Source organism: Pleurodeles waltl, chromosome 9 (assembly GCF_031143425.1).
Source record: "Pleurodeles waltl isolate 20211129_DDA chromosome 9, aPleWal1.hap1.20221129, whole genome shotgun sequence".
NCBI lineage: Eukaryota > Metazoa > Chordata > Amphibia > Caudata > Salamandridae > Pleurodeles > Pleurodeles waltl.
In genome coordinates this window covers 940,845,317-940,863,084 of record NC_090448.1, presented here as the reverse complement: position 1 = coordinate 940,863,084, position 17,768 = coordinate 940,845,317, and the positions used below count along the sequence as shown (strand labels likewise).

Here is a 17,768-nt window from a genome sequence, read left to right as displayed (position 1 = left end):
CTCATCAACTGACACGTCCTCCTCCTGACAAGCCACATTGAAAATATATCTTTCAAACTGCATGATTCTCAGTGGATCAATGTTTTTGTTCAAACATTTTATAAGTTCCTTACATGTACTTCTTTCTTGTTATGGGAATGTTATAATAAGGTATTCTACATTTCCAACTAAATTGAGGAGCAGTTTTTTGCTTGTTCAACGCTATACCTTTTGAAATTTACTTTTAGAAAATATTCTGATCCTCTCCATTTTTCCCATCTTTTGCAATACATTATTTATCTGTTACACCAAACAGAAAAGTTCCACAAAATGTTGATTATTTATTGTTTTACCTTTGTTTGTAGCTTGTATAACTATTTCCCTGACTTCAGTTTGACGTTACAGAGATGCCGGACTAAAAAAACTGCCATCAGGATTTCATGAAATCTCACATTGTTTCATCCCTGATGTTAGGATGGACACAACTGAATAGTTCCCTTTATCTTACAATGTTTGTCTTGAGCATGTTCAAGATTACAGTTATAACAATGCCCTGATCAGTGGGATCTTTGCAATTATTTGCGAACTGAGTTCCTTCTATATGTAATATTTTGTTGTACACAAAATTCACCAGTAAACACTTCTGCAAACCATTATCCACTTTGTTTCTGACAACAAGCTAATGGCAAAAGTTCAATATGAAGAGCTTTAGCTCTAATCAGAAGTGTCTCGCTTCTCACATTAATATTCTTGAAAGCTTCTTGCTTTCTTTGTTCTCTATGACATTTGTCTCCTGTTCACTTGTCACTGTTATACTTTTGAGGTTATTAACACTCGCTGACAGACTGTGGGATGCAGATCCTTTAAACGTACAGAACATGTCTTCAGGTCAGGAACTGTAACACATTTGCTTTATTCTTAACACAAGAGCAGGCATCATAAATGTGTCGTTTTCATTGCTTGACCTTCATCTACTGAAACCTACTAGAACCTACTGTAAACACATTCCACTACTGACCTCACTAACTACATTCTTTTAGTGACTTCACATGGTTACATTATTGGAGATAAGGTGCTACTATCCATTTGAGCAGACCATGAGTCTCTGCCAATGAGCACTGGAAAAGCCAATAGATTTGGTTTTCGTTGAGAGGGAGGGTGTAGCATTTAAGTGACTTTGAATGCGCTGCTCCCAGATGTCTTAGAAGATCGCATAACAACCCATCTTGGGTAATAAACATCCAAACAGCTAAACAACAATGTCATTTACCTGCAATTAAAATGTTGTGTCAGCAAAGTCAATACACCTAAGAACAGCTAAGACTTGCTCTACTATAACCATAGTACTACTTGAGCCCCATCACCAAAACCTAATAAGAGCATAAATGAAACCGCTTAACAAATCCACAAAATGCTGGTGCCTTGATAGACAGCCCATCCAAGCAGCTGCAAACCATGAGAAACGCATACAAATCAATGGCTGAAAAGGGCTGACATAAAGGCCTTTCGCTCTCTCTGTGTCTTTTTTATTGCACTTTGAATAATAGAAGACATGAGGTCGTATTGACATCTACAAATGACCTTGTGACAAAGGGTTCAATTTCCTGATTGTGTAACAGACTTCAAGTGTGGGTAGCAGTCTTTGAAGAAAGATCTCTGTTCTAGCCAGGGACAAATCAGTGTCTACACACAAAAGGCATAGACTGATTTGTTTCTAGCATTATGGCAATCCACATCTAGGATTGCAAGTGATGTTAGAAAACATTACAAAAAAGTTAAACAGCAAGGAAGCCAAGAGACGTGTCCTAACGCCCATTACCATTCCAAAGCGTTGGGCCAACTGGAGAGCCAAAATATCACCTTGTCTAACTCTCTTTTAATACTCCAAAGGGATTAAATTCAAAGAATTACCCTGTTCTCCAAGAATACTCATGGAATTAATAATCTAATGAGACAAAAGACTTTTAAACGATAACCTATTCGTATAGGATACTGTGCTACCGGGGTGACATGTCTGTGAGTGGAATAACCCATATGGATGGCTTCCTGCAGGTATCAAAGAGAACAATAAAAAAATCCTCAGGGAGCATCCATACTTTAATATCAACTAAGGTGGCATCAAAGGTATGGGACATTAGTACTAGAAATAATTGAATATTAGGTTGTGGTGCGCTATTGCATAATGTGAGGGGGTCCCCAATTGAATAATCATCAATATCTATTTACAATTTGGGGGGTTCCTTTATAATGCTGAAATCGAAATTATTAAGGATGATCTGACTAGACTTTGATGTATTCAGAGCACTGGATTGTGTTGTTGGGAGATTTTAACAATAGATTGGTTCCATGTAAGACCGAATTATAGTATGGGGGAATGCTGTCAGCATATAACATAAGCCTTCACTATTACCGCAAGTAAGTTGCCTGGCCTGCTGTTCTAGTCAGATTTAATACTGCTATGGTGTCTCTAATCATCCCTAGGGTGAACTGCTCCCTTATTTCTTCCTATGTATTAAATATGGCAGGGATGGGCTATTTGCAAAACCCTTATTACAAAATTCCACCAGAAACTGAGGTCATGCATCTTTCCCCACCAAACAACTCAACTGCCCTTCTTCCTAACCTAACCCATTTTACACCAGATCCCCAAATCTCTTGGCTTTTTTGATTTGATTACTTCACACATGGTTTTCCAACACTTCTCTTGATGGGTTGCGTTGAGTAACTGACACAAACATTGTGAAATAACATCTGACAATTGCTAAGTACAGAAGATTTCAGAGTAGACTTTTCTGGGCACAATTGTGTGACTAACTTTTGAGATTAAATAGCAAGTCAATGTAGCACTTTATGTTTCGGGCCGTAGTGCATAAAGGTAATCTTTATGTGCACTGTATTTGTGGGATGATTAGGGCCCCTAAGCTCGGTGATGATTGATGTGGACCTCTGAGAAGGAACAGTGGGGAAGGGGCACGGATGAGAAAGGAAGTGTGCGAGAATGGGGACAACTAAACAGCTGCATGAGTGATAGCTAGGGGGATCTCAGGGGAGTTATGAATGGGTAGGGGCGTGTTGGGGGCGGTGGAACCTATGGTTCCTGCTTGGAATATCACAGCTGCCTCCTGCAGGGCGACAAATAAATCAAATTTATGCTGCACTGCATCGTGCACCAGCAGGTGGGGCCACTGAGTTGGGTGTAGGGTACAGTGTTAGTCAGGATGCAGATTTTGCGGTCTAAAGTAGTTCTTTAAACATGTCTCAAGTGCCATTGCAGAGCCTGTGTGTGCAGTTTGAACTGTCATTTAGACCTGGCAAAATAAACCTTCTGCTAGGCTCAACCCTTCCTTGCAAAAGGCCGAGAGGCAGAACGCAGAGATTCAGACTCCCGCCACACCTGTCAGAACCGATAGAGATCAGCTGTGGAGTACCCCAACGATCCTCATTGAGTCCCACACTGTTCAATGTCGGCATGGCACACTCGCCCCAATTGTCTCCCTGACCGAAAACCCCACAACGGCCAAGAAGAACTTCCAAGACAGGATGGAAGCAGTCGCCACCTGGATGAAAGGAGAGTTGCCTTAAGCTAAACTTCCGACAAGATAGAGATCCTCATCCTGGGACCCTCCTCCTCAGCCTGGAAAGACTGCTGGTGGCCCTCCACACTTGGCAGCCCCCCCCCCCACCACCACCTCTACAGACCACGCACGCAACCTCGGCTTTGTCCTCGACTCAGCGCTCACCATGACAGGACAGGTCAACGCCTTTGCCTACACGTGTTTCCACACCCTCTGACTCCTCTAGAAGATCTTCAGATGGATCCTAAGCGACTGCCGCAAGACCTTAACACACACCCTGATCACAAGCAGACTTGACTACGGGAATGCCCTCTATGCTGGAACCACCAAGAGGAAACTGAGCAAGCTACAACAAATCCAGGTCGCCTCCACCAGACTCATCCTGAACGTCCCCTACCGAGAACACATCACAGGACATCTGAGAGATCTCCACTGTCCCCCCATCAAGAAAAGGATCAACTTCAAGCTCCTCGTACACGCTTACAAGGCCCTCCACAACCTTCGACCCAGCTACCTCAACCACGAATAACTTTTTCCTCCCCTGCCAGGCGTCTCCGCACCTCCCAGCAGTCACTCTCCACCATACCCCGAATAAGGAAGTCCTCGGCTGGAGGGAGATCCTTCACTTACCTTGTGGCAAAATGCTGAAAAACCTTGCCTCTACACCTCAGGCAGTCACTATCGCTACCTCAATTCAGGTAGGACCTTAAGACCTGGCTCTTCAACTGAATCTTGAGGACCTACTCCACAGAGCCTTGAGACCCTAACGGGTGAGTAGCACGCTTCAAAAATGCATATTGAATTGAATTGAATTCCTTTTTAATACATATAAGTCACCCCTAAAGTAGACCCTAGACAGCTCCAATGGTGGGGTGCAGTGTATTTAAAAAGCTGGACATGTACATTCATGTTTTACTCGTCCTGGTAGTGGAAAACTCTTAAATTCGTTTTCACTACTGCAAGGCCTATCTCTCCCATAAAGTAACATTGGAATTACCTTTTTACATGTAATAGGTGTAATTCCCAAATGGGAAAAGGTAACTGATTCATGTTTGGTGTTTCTGGAACCCTAGTTCCAAATCTTAACTTATGGTAAAGTCAGATTTTAAATTACATTTCTGAAAATGTCACTTTTAGAAAGTTGGCATTTCCTTTCCTTAACCATTTGGTGCTTGCAGCCTGCCTCTGGTCACATGACTGGGTGCAGCTGACAGTTGGGCTTTGTGTATTCCTCCAATGGGAGCATAGGTGTGACTGGATGGGCCATCAGTGGCAAGATGGAAGGGAGGAGCTGGGCACAACCACACTTACACTTTGACTGTGTCCTGCCTCCACATAAATGGCTGCATATCACCTTTAGTTAGTCTGGAGCCAGCCAGGGCAGGAAAGGCAGGGTATCTGTGCACTTCAAAGGCATGTCTCTAGAAGCTTCTCCCCACTTCAAAGGCACAACTGTGTATAAAAGAGGAACCTCAGACACCTACTCTTCAGTACACTTCTAGACCTGTGGATACTTTGCCAGGAAGAAGGACTGCTGTGCTGCTACAAGGACTGCCACTCTGCTGGAGTGCTGCTTTAAGCACAATGGTGCCCTCTTGTGCTGATCTGCTGCTTGCTGCCCTCTTGCTGGGGGAAGAACGACTTGACCTGCAACTTCATCTTGAACCTAGGACCCCAGAGTGACTCAAAGGGCTTGTCTGTTGGCATCCTGATCTGAGCCTCAGGGACACAAAAGGCCTCCCAAGAGTTCCTGGACCTGTCTTCAATGAGTTCCTGACCCCCCCGGATGGTGCCTCTCAGGTCCTGGACCCTTGGTATGGCTCACGAGCACTTGAAATCAAGGTTTTGGGCTTTTCATAACTGTGAACTAGCCCATTCTCACTGGAACCGCACTGCTCGCACCGAAATCCACAGCGAGCCACCCCAGCCAATCCCTTCGCACAGCAGCATTGACAACCCGTGGGGACTGCTAACATAAAACACCAGCCCGCTCGTCCCCGTGGCCTGGCCTGGTCTTAATACCACGTCATCTGCCACCCGCAATGCTTTCTTTGCTCCTCGCGACCATCATCAAAGCAAATGGGACGCTTGCCACAAAACTTGAGAAGGTAAAACTTCAGCGGGATTATTCTGGGACGGTACTGGACCCGTGCTCCATCTCAGTCAGCCTGAATTTTTGACTTTGACCTGGTCCAGCGCGACTAGATAGCAGCAGTTGGCACTTTCTGCTTTTAGGTGCTACTTTACAGTTTATTCTTTAAAAATTAATACCTCCAGTTCTAGTGATTTTGGTTTTGATTTATTTATTAAGTTCTGCTCTATTTTGCTAACCTGATGGGTGTATGGTGTATTCACTGTTTTACTGTTTGAAGTGTTGCACAAATACCTTGAACATTGCCTTTAAGTTAAGCCTGAATATTGTATTCCAAGCTACAAGGAGGCCGAGCATGAGTTAATGTGGGGTGTGCTTGTGCCTTACCCAGACTAGGATTGTGGTTGCTGCTTGACCAGGGCTCAAATCCCAGTCAACCAGTAACCCAATTTCTAACATGGGCCATAACCCAAAAAGGCATACAACAAAGAAGAAGCTTGTTCTGTTGTTTTTGGTCTTCCACTCTGCTTTTGATATAGTTGACCATTAACTACTGTGGGAAGCCCTAAGAAATTATGAAATACAACATGGCCTACGCTTGATTTTACAAGAAATACATAGAAGTCATTGGGTACAAGTGGAAATAAACACTCAAGGGACACTCTCACAGAGAATATACATTAAGAATGGCTCTAGACAAGGATGTGTTTTGGCCCCATTGCTATTCTCACTATTTTTAGCGGCTCTATCCAGAACACTTATATTAGTTGCCTTCTCCATGTCGATGACTTGTTCGTCATGGGTTTGACTGAAATTGGCTTGCAGAGAAAACTAGATGTTTTTTCAAATTATTAGAATTAAAAAAACTGATAACAAATTTAGATTAAACCAAAGTTTTGTCGTTTGCGAAAATTAAACAAAAGTTCAAGTGGTTTCGACCATGCAGAATAGAGGAAATATCTGGGGATGTGGATTGTGAAAATTGTATTTCTGGAAATGCCATACTGAATCCTTACAGGTAAAATCACCTTAAGAAATTTGGTAACGTGTGTAAGAAGCCTTCCTTAAGACCTGTATTGTCAGCTCATCTAGCAATGAATACGCCCCAATTTCAATATGGAGTTAAGGTGCTCTGTTTAAGTGGGAAATTTAATTCAGACCTCGAACAGGTCTTAAAAGGATTTCTCTCCTTAACACCCTCCTCAATGGTCTAAGCCAGCAGTAGGCAGACAGGACTAATGGCTTGGAGCTATCTAGCTTATGCTGAGGTATTTAGATTTTGGATGAGAACAGACCCGGGCAATTCCCCAAAAATCTCAACCCTATGTAAAAAGGAGATCAAGAATAGTGAACTCAAATAGGTAAGATAGGTTAGGGAAAGGTATGATAAAATAGACATTAATAACACATAAGGGGCGACATATAATAAGAATTATTAAAGGTGAACTTCAAATGTTGATAAAAAAGTATGGCAAGGGAAGATGATCTAAGGTATTTGGAAGATATTAAATCTGTATGTCCTTTGAGGAGATCTTGGATGAAAGAAGAAACCTTTACAGATTTAGAAAACCTTTCCAATGAATCCTCTAGTTTGAGACTCCTAAAATGTATATGTGGGGTCAATCCAGTCATTCTTCGCCCTCCAAGAGGTTCGATTTAGATGAGAAGAACAAGTGTGGCATGAAAATGAAATGCGCTCTTTGCCACATTCAATTAGATTGCCTATGGTTTTCAGAGACACATAAATCATCACTGAGACCAATTTTGAGGAAATATAATGTCAGAGATAGAAAGGAGACAAGCTGCTACCATCTAATTCGATACGAGGTACTTGGCTGTAACATGCGCATTGGGGAGATAATATTATCAGTGAAGGAAGTTGATAGAAATTGAGTTTTTGGTTGGCTAGGGCATGCACCTCAGCCAGGCGGAACCCACACCTCTAGCCAGGGCGAGTAAGTTACACACCAAAGATAACCTGTGCTCACTCCCAGTAGCTTGGCACAGGGCAGTCAGGCCTATCCCCAGAGGTCATGTGTAAAGTATTGGTGCACTGCGCAACACACTCAAACCAGGGACACAATGAATACACCACAAAAGAGAATCCACACCGGTCTATAAAAATATATGCTATATAATATGTATAATACATAGACCAACTGACATCATTCATAAGTATTGGGCACATTATGCTGTCACTCCTATAGTATTGGGTATCACCAAACAATGCAAAACAACAGGATATTTATTGATTAATATGTTGGGCATATGATACCATAGATTATGAGCAGTAACGTGCATAACTCACCATACCATATATGGTGCACGTAACAAAGACCACAAAATAACAAAACCCAATAATTACTTTGTCTCCTAGGTAATAATACAAACATCACAATGAGGGCAATAAAGAAAACACTGGTGTGTTGCAAAACATCATAACAGAGAACATTACCGAGCAACCCCAGTAGTAAGACTAAAGCCCTCATTATGACAATGGTGGCCTCTTGGCAAGACCGCCGTCCGAAGACCGCTGTATAATGACTCACCAACGGATTTCCGCCCATTGACAGGTGCAAATCCGACACCATCGGCTTGATCGACGGCGGGTGAGAGACGGTTCAACTGCCAGCACCACCACGCCACAAGGACTCCACCCGCCGTATTATGACACATAATATAGCAAGAACAAATTTTAAGGTAAGATTTTCTTTTTTTTTATGGTTTATTAGTTGTTTAGAATTTTATTTAATATATATATATATATATATATATATATATATATATATATATATATATATATATATATATATATATATATAATTCTAAACAACTAATAAATCATAAAAAAAAAAGAACAACTTACCTTAAAATTAGTTGTTCAGGCAATCGTTATTCAGGCAAAATCATTGTTTAGACAGTAGTTGTTCAGTACTTCGTTGTAGAGACTTTTTAGTTGTTTAGCAGTAGTGGTTCAGGCAAGTAGTAGTTTAGACCTCATTGTTCAGGATGTTTCCCATAGTAAAAAGGTAGTACAGGCCTTAACAAGTAGTTTCACTTGCCAAGTCAATGTGGCAGTAAACTGCGTATGCAAGCACTGCAGTGGCAGGCCTGAGAGACGACTGAAAGTTAACATCTGTGGGTGGCACAATCTGCGCTGCAGGCCCACTAGTGGCATTAAATATACAGGTATATGGGATACCATTTTACAAGGGAGTTACAGGTGAATTAAATAAGCCAAATAGGTGTGAGTCAATTATACAAAATGTTAGTGGAGAGAGCACATGCACTTTAGCACTGATTAGCAGTGTCATTATTACTCTTTACATGTACTTGTTTTATCCTGAGATTTTTACAGTACTTATAGAATAGTTATTGTGATTTGTTTTTATGATGTAACTGTTTAAAGAGTAAAGTCTAAATAAACATTAATTGATTGATTGATAATGTTCCAAAGGTGTTGGTCAATGTAAGGTGAATATTTTGGGGCTATGCACATACTAAAAACAGATTAAATCTTATTTGAACAGATCTTGAAATTCAAATTATTGGTTGGTGTGAACAATCTATTGAAGATATGTTGTATTATTTATGAAAAAGAAAACAATGCACAGCTCAACGTAATATTGAATAAAGTAATTTAACCAACATTTGAGCTGCGAACTGTAAAACACATCATCTGAAATTCTAGTTTTTTTTAAGTACCAGAAGCAATAGTTGGGTGCCTACCAGTTTCAGTGTCTGTCAAATAGAGCGCCGAATCAAAGCCACCACTAAGAATCTTTCTTCCGCACAGTGACCAGATGGCATCACGAACAGCACTACTGTGGCAGGAGTAAGACTTCAAACAGGTTCCTGTATCTACAGCATCCCAAACCTTACAAAGAAGAGAATAAATTAGAATGTAAAAAACAATGAGAAAGTAAATGAAAAATGAACAGAATTGCAACTAAGTACATTTTAAAAAATTCCCACCTGGAAACTAGTATAAAACTATCTTTCAACTTTCATATGGCTAAATGGCAAATAGTGCTTTAGTTTTGAGGAATGTACAACTGAGAAACATTTAACCTAAACTGTTGAGGCTGAAAAGGATTCATATGCTTGTGCTATGTCTGACATAAAAGAATTACATCCACTGCTGACAGGGGTGGCAGGCACACAAGCTCACTGGTAATTTCAAGAACAGGGGCCAACAAACTGGTCAGGGATGGAATGCACATTATTTAACAAGATTATAGGCACCAGGTTCTATCAATGATGCCATACACAGAGGCTGGAGAAAAAAACAAACGCTTTCTGTTCAAATGCTTGCTCCTTGTAACCAATCATTTACGTCCACTACCTTTACCACATTGTCGACGGACATCAATATGACTAATGATAAACATCACTTAAAATGGCATCAGGTAGCAGCATGGCCAGACATTTTAAGTGCTGTGAATGCTGTTTTGAGGACCTTGCGAGTGCACTTAGAGGCGGGTCTCATAACTAACACAGCTCAATTGATAACATCTCACATCTGTTTTGACAGCATTGCAGTACATTTTTTAGCAGCCAGTAAATCTGGTAGTAGTAGACCTAAAGGGAAACATCCCTGGTTTAATAAGGAATATAGAGTACTAATTAGACTACTGGCTAAAGCGATTAAATCGAAGGATATAGTCTTCATTCGCACAATTAAGAAGTCTTACAAGGCTGCCATCTGTAAAGCTAAACGTGAACAAGATAAACAGTGGTGGGCAGCGTTAAAAGAAGCATCACTTCAGAAGGACTGCTTTAAGTTTTGGTACTTGGTTGCACGTGGTTCTGATAAGGGTGCATTGGGTGTAACAATGAATATTGCTGCAGAAAACTGGGTAAATTATCTTACCGAATTATATTCTGCCTATCACTCTAGTACGGCATTTGAGCCTCACTGGGCTCTCTCTGCCTCATCCTGACTAACTGTCGAGTTCTGCAAATACCCAATCGTTTACTGTCTCTGATTTTGTGCATTCACTTGGCATGATCAAGCACGGTAAGGCGTCCGATCCAGATGGCGTTCCAACTGACTTGTTTTTGACTGTCATGGATGCTTGGTTTAGCAATATCCTTATTATATCTAATGCAATAGCGGCGGGGCTCCAATTCCTGACTCATGGAAAGTTGCTGTTGTTGTACCTATTCACAAAAAGGGTGATAGCTCTTTGCCCTGTAACTACAGACCTATTAGTGTGTTAGATTGCTTACAAAGAGTTTTTTGTCATTGTCTGTTAGGAAAGATCCAGGATTGGATGTCTGATTTTGACACACTCAGCCCATTACAAGCTGGTTTTCATAGGAAAATCTCTACTACAGAGCAAGTCTTTAGGTTTTTGCTTTTGTATTAGAAAACGTGTTCAATTGGCAGAGGGAATCTTTATGTTGCTTTTGTGGATTTAAAATCAGCGTTTGATTTAGTACCCCGTGCAAAGTTGTGGAAGGTTCTCCTTGATATAGCAATGCCTTCCCATATTCTCTCATTACTTGTATGCTTCCATGAGGGCAACTATGCACATATCAGCTGGGGTGACCAAGGACAATTAACTGACAAAATCCCAGTGTCAAGGGGTGTATGGTAAGGCTGTGTCCTTGCACCTACTTTAGTTTCATTATACATTAATTATATTGCTCCTTTCTTAGCACAGATGGAGGCAGATGCACCATCTCTAGGGGTGGTTAAAGTTCCCGTTCTGCTATTTGCGGATGATACTCCTTTAATCTCCAAGACCCTGAGTGGTCCTGCTCCTAATGCGTTTTGAGGAGTTCTAGTCCTCTCGGGGACCGGAGATCAACACCTCTAAAACTAAATTGATGTCGTACAATCCCCACAAATTGTTCAAAGGGAAAATTGCACTTAAGAGGCATCCCACTTGAGATGGTGAAATCTTTCAGTTACCTTGGGGTAACAATCTCAGATAAAATGTCTTTGAAACCATACAGTGCCAAGGTGGCATTGAAACAAAGGCAGATTATAGGTGCCTCGATCAAGGAAGTTGGTGTTTCGTTTACTAAACCTACTCAGCCAGCACTTCAGGTCTATCAGGCCAAGGCCATGAATTCCGCTCTTTATGGCGCAGAGCCATGAGGCTATTTCAACGTTCAAGAATTATCTTCAACTGAAAACATTTTTGTGGGGAAGCTTGTTTCTCTTCCTCAGAGTACTCCGTTGTTCCCTCTTTTTAATGACTTGGGTATTAAGGGAACTGTAATGACATGTGAGTTTTGACCACTGACTCCATGTTGCACTTAGCCTAGCAGCACACCGTCCCATTAGTGACCACCAGCTTCATTTTGCCTAATGACTTTATTTTAGCATTAGCCACCGCCATGTTAAAAGCTGCAAGTAGTTTTCTATGTTGGTCACTGTGCTCATGTTTTTATTTTTCGTGTTCTTTCCCACCAAGGGCTTAGGCTGATAAGAATGTCCTAAGACGGCAGGGAACCGTCTTGTTTTGAAGAGGCAACTTGGGATTGTGGCCAAGTCCCAGCATGTTATTTTCAAAGCTGGCCTAAAGCAATCAGCATGTTTTGAATAAATAAACTCCTGCAGTGAGAGGGAGGTTCTAGAATTTTCCTCTCTTACTTGTTTAAAGTATAAGAGACCGAGACAAGATGGACAGGGGACAGAGAGTATTTTCAGATCTCAGGCATACCCAGGACTCTGGGGTGTGTTTTACTTCCTGTGAGGATAATTGATCTATCTCTCATCTCGATCGATTCTGGGATCTGGCAATCTGATGCTGAATAGGAGGGAGATGAAGCAGTTGTGCCCTTGCCTCATGGTGATGCATATTTTTTAATTCATTATTTGCTTTGCATTATAATATATATATATATATTAGCTGTGTATATTGCAGTGGAGAATCATTTGTACATGTTTTCATTTCATTGCTGTGACCATTTTTAAACGTGTACTTTCAGCATGCTAATCTCCTTTTACGAACCTTGCGAAGTGAAATAATAAATGCCTTCTTTGGATTAAGAAGCGCATTCCAGAGATTTTTGGCAGTGCATGAGTGTTTCAGCTCAGACATTACTGATGCAAAACAGGGAATAGGGTCCAAAGCTCACTTGCCTCCTCTTTTATATTGGAGGCGGATCTGGACCACTCCGGAGCTTGCCTCCTATACTGCAGCTCTCCAGGTTGTGCTGAAAGCCGATCAATTTTCTAGCGTTCCTTGGCTCAGAAATATTAAAGATTTACTATACCTGCTTGGCTTGCATGAGCTTTGGGATCATCCAGACGTTGCTTCACTTCCATTTAAGAGTGACTTAAAGAAGCACTACTGGAGGGTGTTAGACTCTGATGAGTTGCGTGTTGTGATTTGTTCCAAGCTGTCATGTAATTTTGTTGATTTTAAAGATGTGTGCAGATTTGAGGCATTCCAGGATGTGATTCTGCCCCCTAAGGAGAGGAATCTTGAGTTCCAATTTCATGTAGTGACCCTACCCTTAAGATTGTTTACCTGCAATTGGTCGCCTGGGGGAGCAACGGTCTGTCCAGCATGCAACGCCCACAAAGAAAATCTACCCCATGTTTTATTTGCTTGTCCTGTGTACACAGTTCCTCAGAGGAACTGGCTTGCTACTGCCTGTAGATTATTAGGTGTTCATAGTTATGCTGCTGCTCTTTGTAATTTTAGGTTGGATACCCATCAGGTTTTAGTTATTTCTGTTGCTAAGTTTCATGGAGCCATTTGTCTTCGTAGAACTAAAATGTTATCTACATTGACGTGACACTGCCCCTGTATGCACAGTTTATTATGTAATTGAAGGACGTTTGTATGGAGAGCATCATGATTCTGATTTTTACTTTTGTCTAAATGTATTTGTTGAAACAATTTGTCTGTCAAATGTTGTATTTATTTATTTGTATAATTATAATCTCTACTGTGGTGTACTTTAACGGCCCTGGTAGCTGAAATAAAGCTTTAAGACAGAACATTAAAATAATATGGTATAAGGGGTGGGATAGGGGTACCCTGGCCCCCTGGACTTTGTGGGGCCAAATAAAAAAAAAAACATTTCTTTGGGATGTTGCAATCCCGCTAGACTTTTGCAGGAGCTAACGGACACATCTGCTACCGCAAGAGTTTGATGGGAATGCACAGCCTGCGCTGGCTCTTGTAAAATACCAGAAGGTAATGGAAAACCACTAAAAATGTGGTGGGTGTGCACAGTATGGGCAGTTGGCCTTTGGCTAACCTACGCAGTTCACAACAAAAGGGCGGGCACGGTGGGGGCAGGGTGCCTGCGGAGGGTTGGAAGTAGGGTACGGTCAGAGGCAAGGCCCAGTAGCCAACCCCACGCTCTGCATGGCCAAAGGCTGTGCATGGGATGTGGTAGGTTGATGAAGGAGGGTGGGTGGGGGGGCTTGGGAAAGGCTCTGTGGCAACACCATGCCACACACAGCTGAAGGCCGTTGCCATGCACTGCTTATGACCTCACTTATTACGCCACTTATGGTATTTGAAATGAAATCATTGACAACATCACTGATGATGTCTGAAATAACATAATTGATGAGAACACTGGGCATGACAGGGCTCCAGTTATAGTTAGTTGAAATAACTATAACTGGTAAATTTTAGTGGTTTTTAGCTTACAATGTTACGTTTAGACTGACTTATTCACCTAACAGAACGTCATTTTAATATTTATTTATTTCAGTGAATTCCCAAGTTTTTTAATGCAAATGACGATATTATTACCATACCTAAATATAACATCATTTTAACACACATATATATATATATATATATATATATATATATATATATATATATCTTCTTTCAATATAGCACAGGGGTTGAGGTGATCGTTGCCGCACCTTCATCTATAGTAATATACACGGTTAATAACACTATTGGTGCTCAGGTCTTGAGGACCAACCCTATAGGTCTCAAATAACCATAGGTTTTGAACATTAAGAAAGGACCCGCCATATCAAAGTGTTTTTTAGTATCCAAGAACTTATTGTCCCATTTCTTTAAGTTGCATCTGAAATCACACAGTTTCACAATCCAATCTCATAGAATCATTGTTTTTTATTGATCCAGAATAAAAATATATAATCTATAGCCAACACGTTTTGTCCAAACGGACTTCTTCACGGCTAAAGAAATATAAACATATAAAACCATATATCAGTATGACATTGTGCCTAAATCCTAAAGTGCTATACAATTAAAATACAGTGAAAAAAACCTTAAAACCACAAAGTACCATCATCATGATTTAGTTATATTATTCCATTCAGTGTTCTCCCATTGTCTTATACATCTATATTATTTTATATTTATATAACATTTTCTATACAGATTTTATATTCACACCATCCTGATTTTTATGATGTATGGATACACTGGAGATATACAAACTAGGAAGAAGATGGTCCATCAGTTCAAAAAACACTTGTATTGCAATAAATATTCATACTCAATGGTTATTAATCCAAATGTGTATATCAGAAATTGTTTTTACTGAACTTGCTATCGCATATAATTAAGGGAAATAGCGGCCATATGGAACACCACAGTACTTATGTTCCTTTAATTAGACACTTATTAATTACAATCTGATTGCGGATCTTATATTTGTGGCAGCCAATTTCAGATTACATCTATATTCATACAGTTGCATAATTATATGCATTATTAATTTATAAAGTTGGATCAGTTATCAAAATGATGATATTAATTACAATCCCCATTTTTGGGGCTTTTACTGAATTCAAATTCTTGATAAAATGGACTTTATATGAATGTGCAATGTCATTCCAATAACCACTGAGTCGCAATTACATGCCACTTTATTACGTGACCCTTATAGCAATTATAATTTCAGTCAACCTGAAATCCTACCTCATACAACGTGTCGCGTGCTCCCCAACGGGACGTAATTTAAGCGACATGCCACCAAAACTTGCTCATGTGTTCCTACCACGTTTATATACCTGTGAATCCTTTCACGGCCTTATTACAGACCGCCTACTTATGGCGGCCATTTTGGAGTGGAGTTTACATTCATACATTAATATATTTTTAACAAAATTGGTTCCTCATATTTGATTGTTTGCCGAAATCATAGTGGTTATTATAATTTCACTGTTTTATAGCGGCCCACCATGTTGAAAAATCTTATCAATTATACCGTTATTATTAACTTGATTTTACTATTACCGGCATCAATAGAGGGTCATATACATATATCCACTCATTCAAGACGATATGTCTGTTATGTTGATTATACTTTCAATTAACCGGAATTCATACCTCATGATCCAAACGCTTGACGCGCTCAACAGCAGAACACCATCTAAACAATATGCCAGCAAAACTGATTGTATGTTCCTACATCGCTTATATACCTTGGAATAACCGCTTACACCTGGAGGGTCCATTACAGGACTCACTCCAGGCCGAATATCCATGGCGGCCATTTTGAAGTGGTGTCTGCCTTCATACGATCATATAGTTTTTAACAAGGTTAATTGCAAGAATACATTAATTGGAAACATTATGTTAATTCCAACTATATTCTTTCATTTCAACATACTTAACTGTGGATCCTTATCAATTATCACCTGATACCTCCTCGTTCAAATTAATATATTAAATTTGACATATTACATGTCCTCAACAAGTATCCCAGGGGTCCACCTTCGTACGATCATACAGTTTTTAACAGTGTTGATTCCTACAAGTGGATTAATTATGAACAACATGATATTAAATCAAATTATGTTCTTTCCTATCGGCATGCAATACTATAAATCCTCATTAAAGTTCGTATGTCAAAGATAACCACATTATGTATCCTAAGCAGTCATCGAACAAGCACTTAACTAAAATTCAATATAAGGGAATAGGCCATTATAGAAACCTCAATAATAATTCCTAAATTTTTTTAATTCATTACTTTTATCCTTTCTTAAAATTAGTTCTTATATAAATCCTATAAAAGTGAACACCAATTATTCTTGCCGCCATACTACAGTTCTAATGGCATCAGTCAAATCTATATGAACCAAATATTACATTGGTTCCATTTTAGCAAAATTGATCTTTTGTATAAGAAGGTGTCATGATTCCTATATCAACCGCCTTAGCTAAGTCCATAATTCTACTATAATTTAACTTTGTCAATTTGAAGACAATTGAGGACATTTAAATCGTATCGATGGAAAATACGAATTATGTACCACTCAGTATCTTCTGTTATGAATATCCAAAAAAGAATGTTTCAGATTTGATTAAAATTACCCTTAAGGAAATTGAAAGAATATATCTAAACAAGTATATAACATCAATTACCCCCTAAACGACACTCAAGTTTAAAAAAAAAAATGAAATTCACTATTGACATTCAAACCTTCCTGAACTGTTCGTAAACGACTTATCCATTTTGCCTCTGTTTGTCTCAATATCAATTCTCTATTGCCTCCCCTTTCATAAATAGGTATGTGTTCCACACCGTGGAATCATATCTGTGTATTTATAGGATGAATCTGTTGTATATGCATGGCCACGGAATATCTTAAAACCCCATTCTTTATAGCTCTTAGATGCTCCATTATTCTGATCTTGAAACTCCGTATGCTGCTACCAATATATAACTTGCCACATGAACAACCTAAGGCATAAATCACAAATGTAGTATTACAATTAATGAAGGAATTGATTGTATATTCCTTCTGAGTATTGTATTTAAACTTTTTTATTTTATTTATTCCCATCTAACATATACAACAACCTCCGCAAGTGAAGAAGCCTTCCGGTTTCACATCTAACCATGTTCCAACCTCAGACTTATTTCGGTTGTCTTTTACATAACTGGGACACAATATGTTTTTTTATGTATTGCCTCTCCTGTAAACCATTTTCGGTCTTTTGGATATGGGACCTTCGGATAATGTAGCAGAATTTAAAATAGGCCAGTTCTTCCTTAATGCATTAAAAATGTGATTGCTATATGTCATATTTAGTAATGAAACATATCTCACGTTTCTTTTTACTATCCTTATTTTTATTCACTTCTTTCTCCCTGTACTTTTCTTTCGAGGCATATTTCCTATCCACTTTTTCAATTTTTGTTCT

General features: G+C 39.8%; 1 protein-coding gene across 5 annotated transcripts in view; it reads right to left on the bottom strand.

Moving 5' to 3' along the window:
• WDR25 (WD repeat domain 25) overlaps positions 1 to 17,768 on the bottom strand; it is a 648,317-nt gene that overhangs the window by 263,155 nt on the left and 367,394 nt on the right. For all 5 annotated transcript variants that reach the window (XM_069208330.1, XM_069208331.1, XM_069208329.1 and 2 more), the window contains exon 3: positions 9,376 to 9,523. In XM_069208330.1, the coding sequence (XP_069064431.1) occupies positions 9,376 to 9,523 (148 nt within the window). The remainder of the gene's footprint in view (positions 1 to 9,375; positions 9,524 to 17,768) is intronic.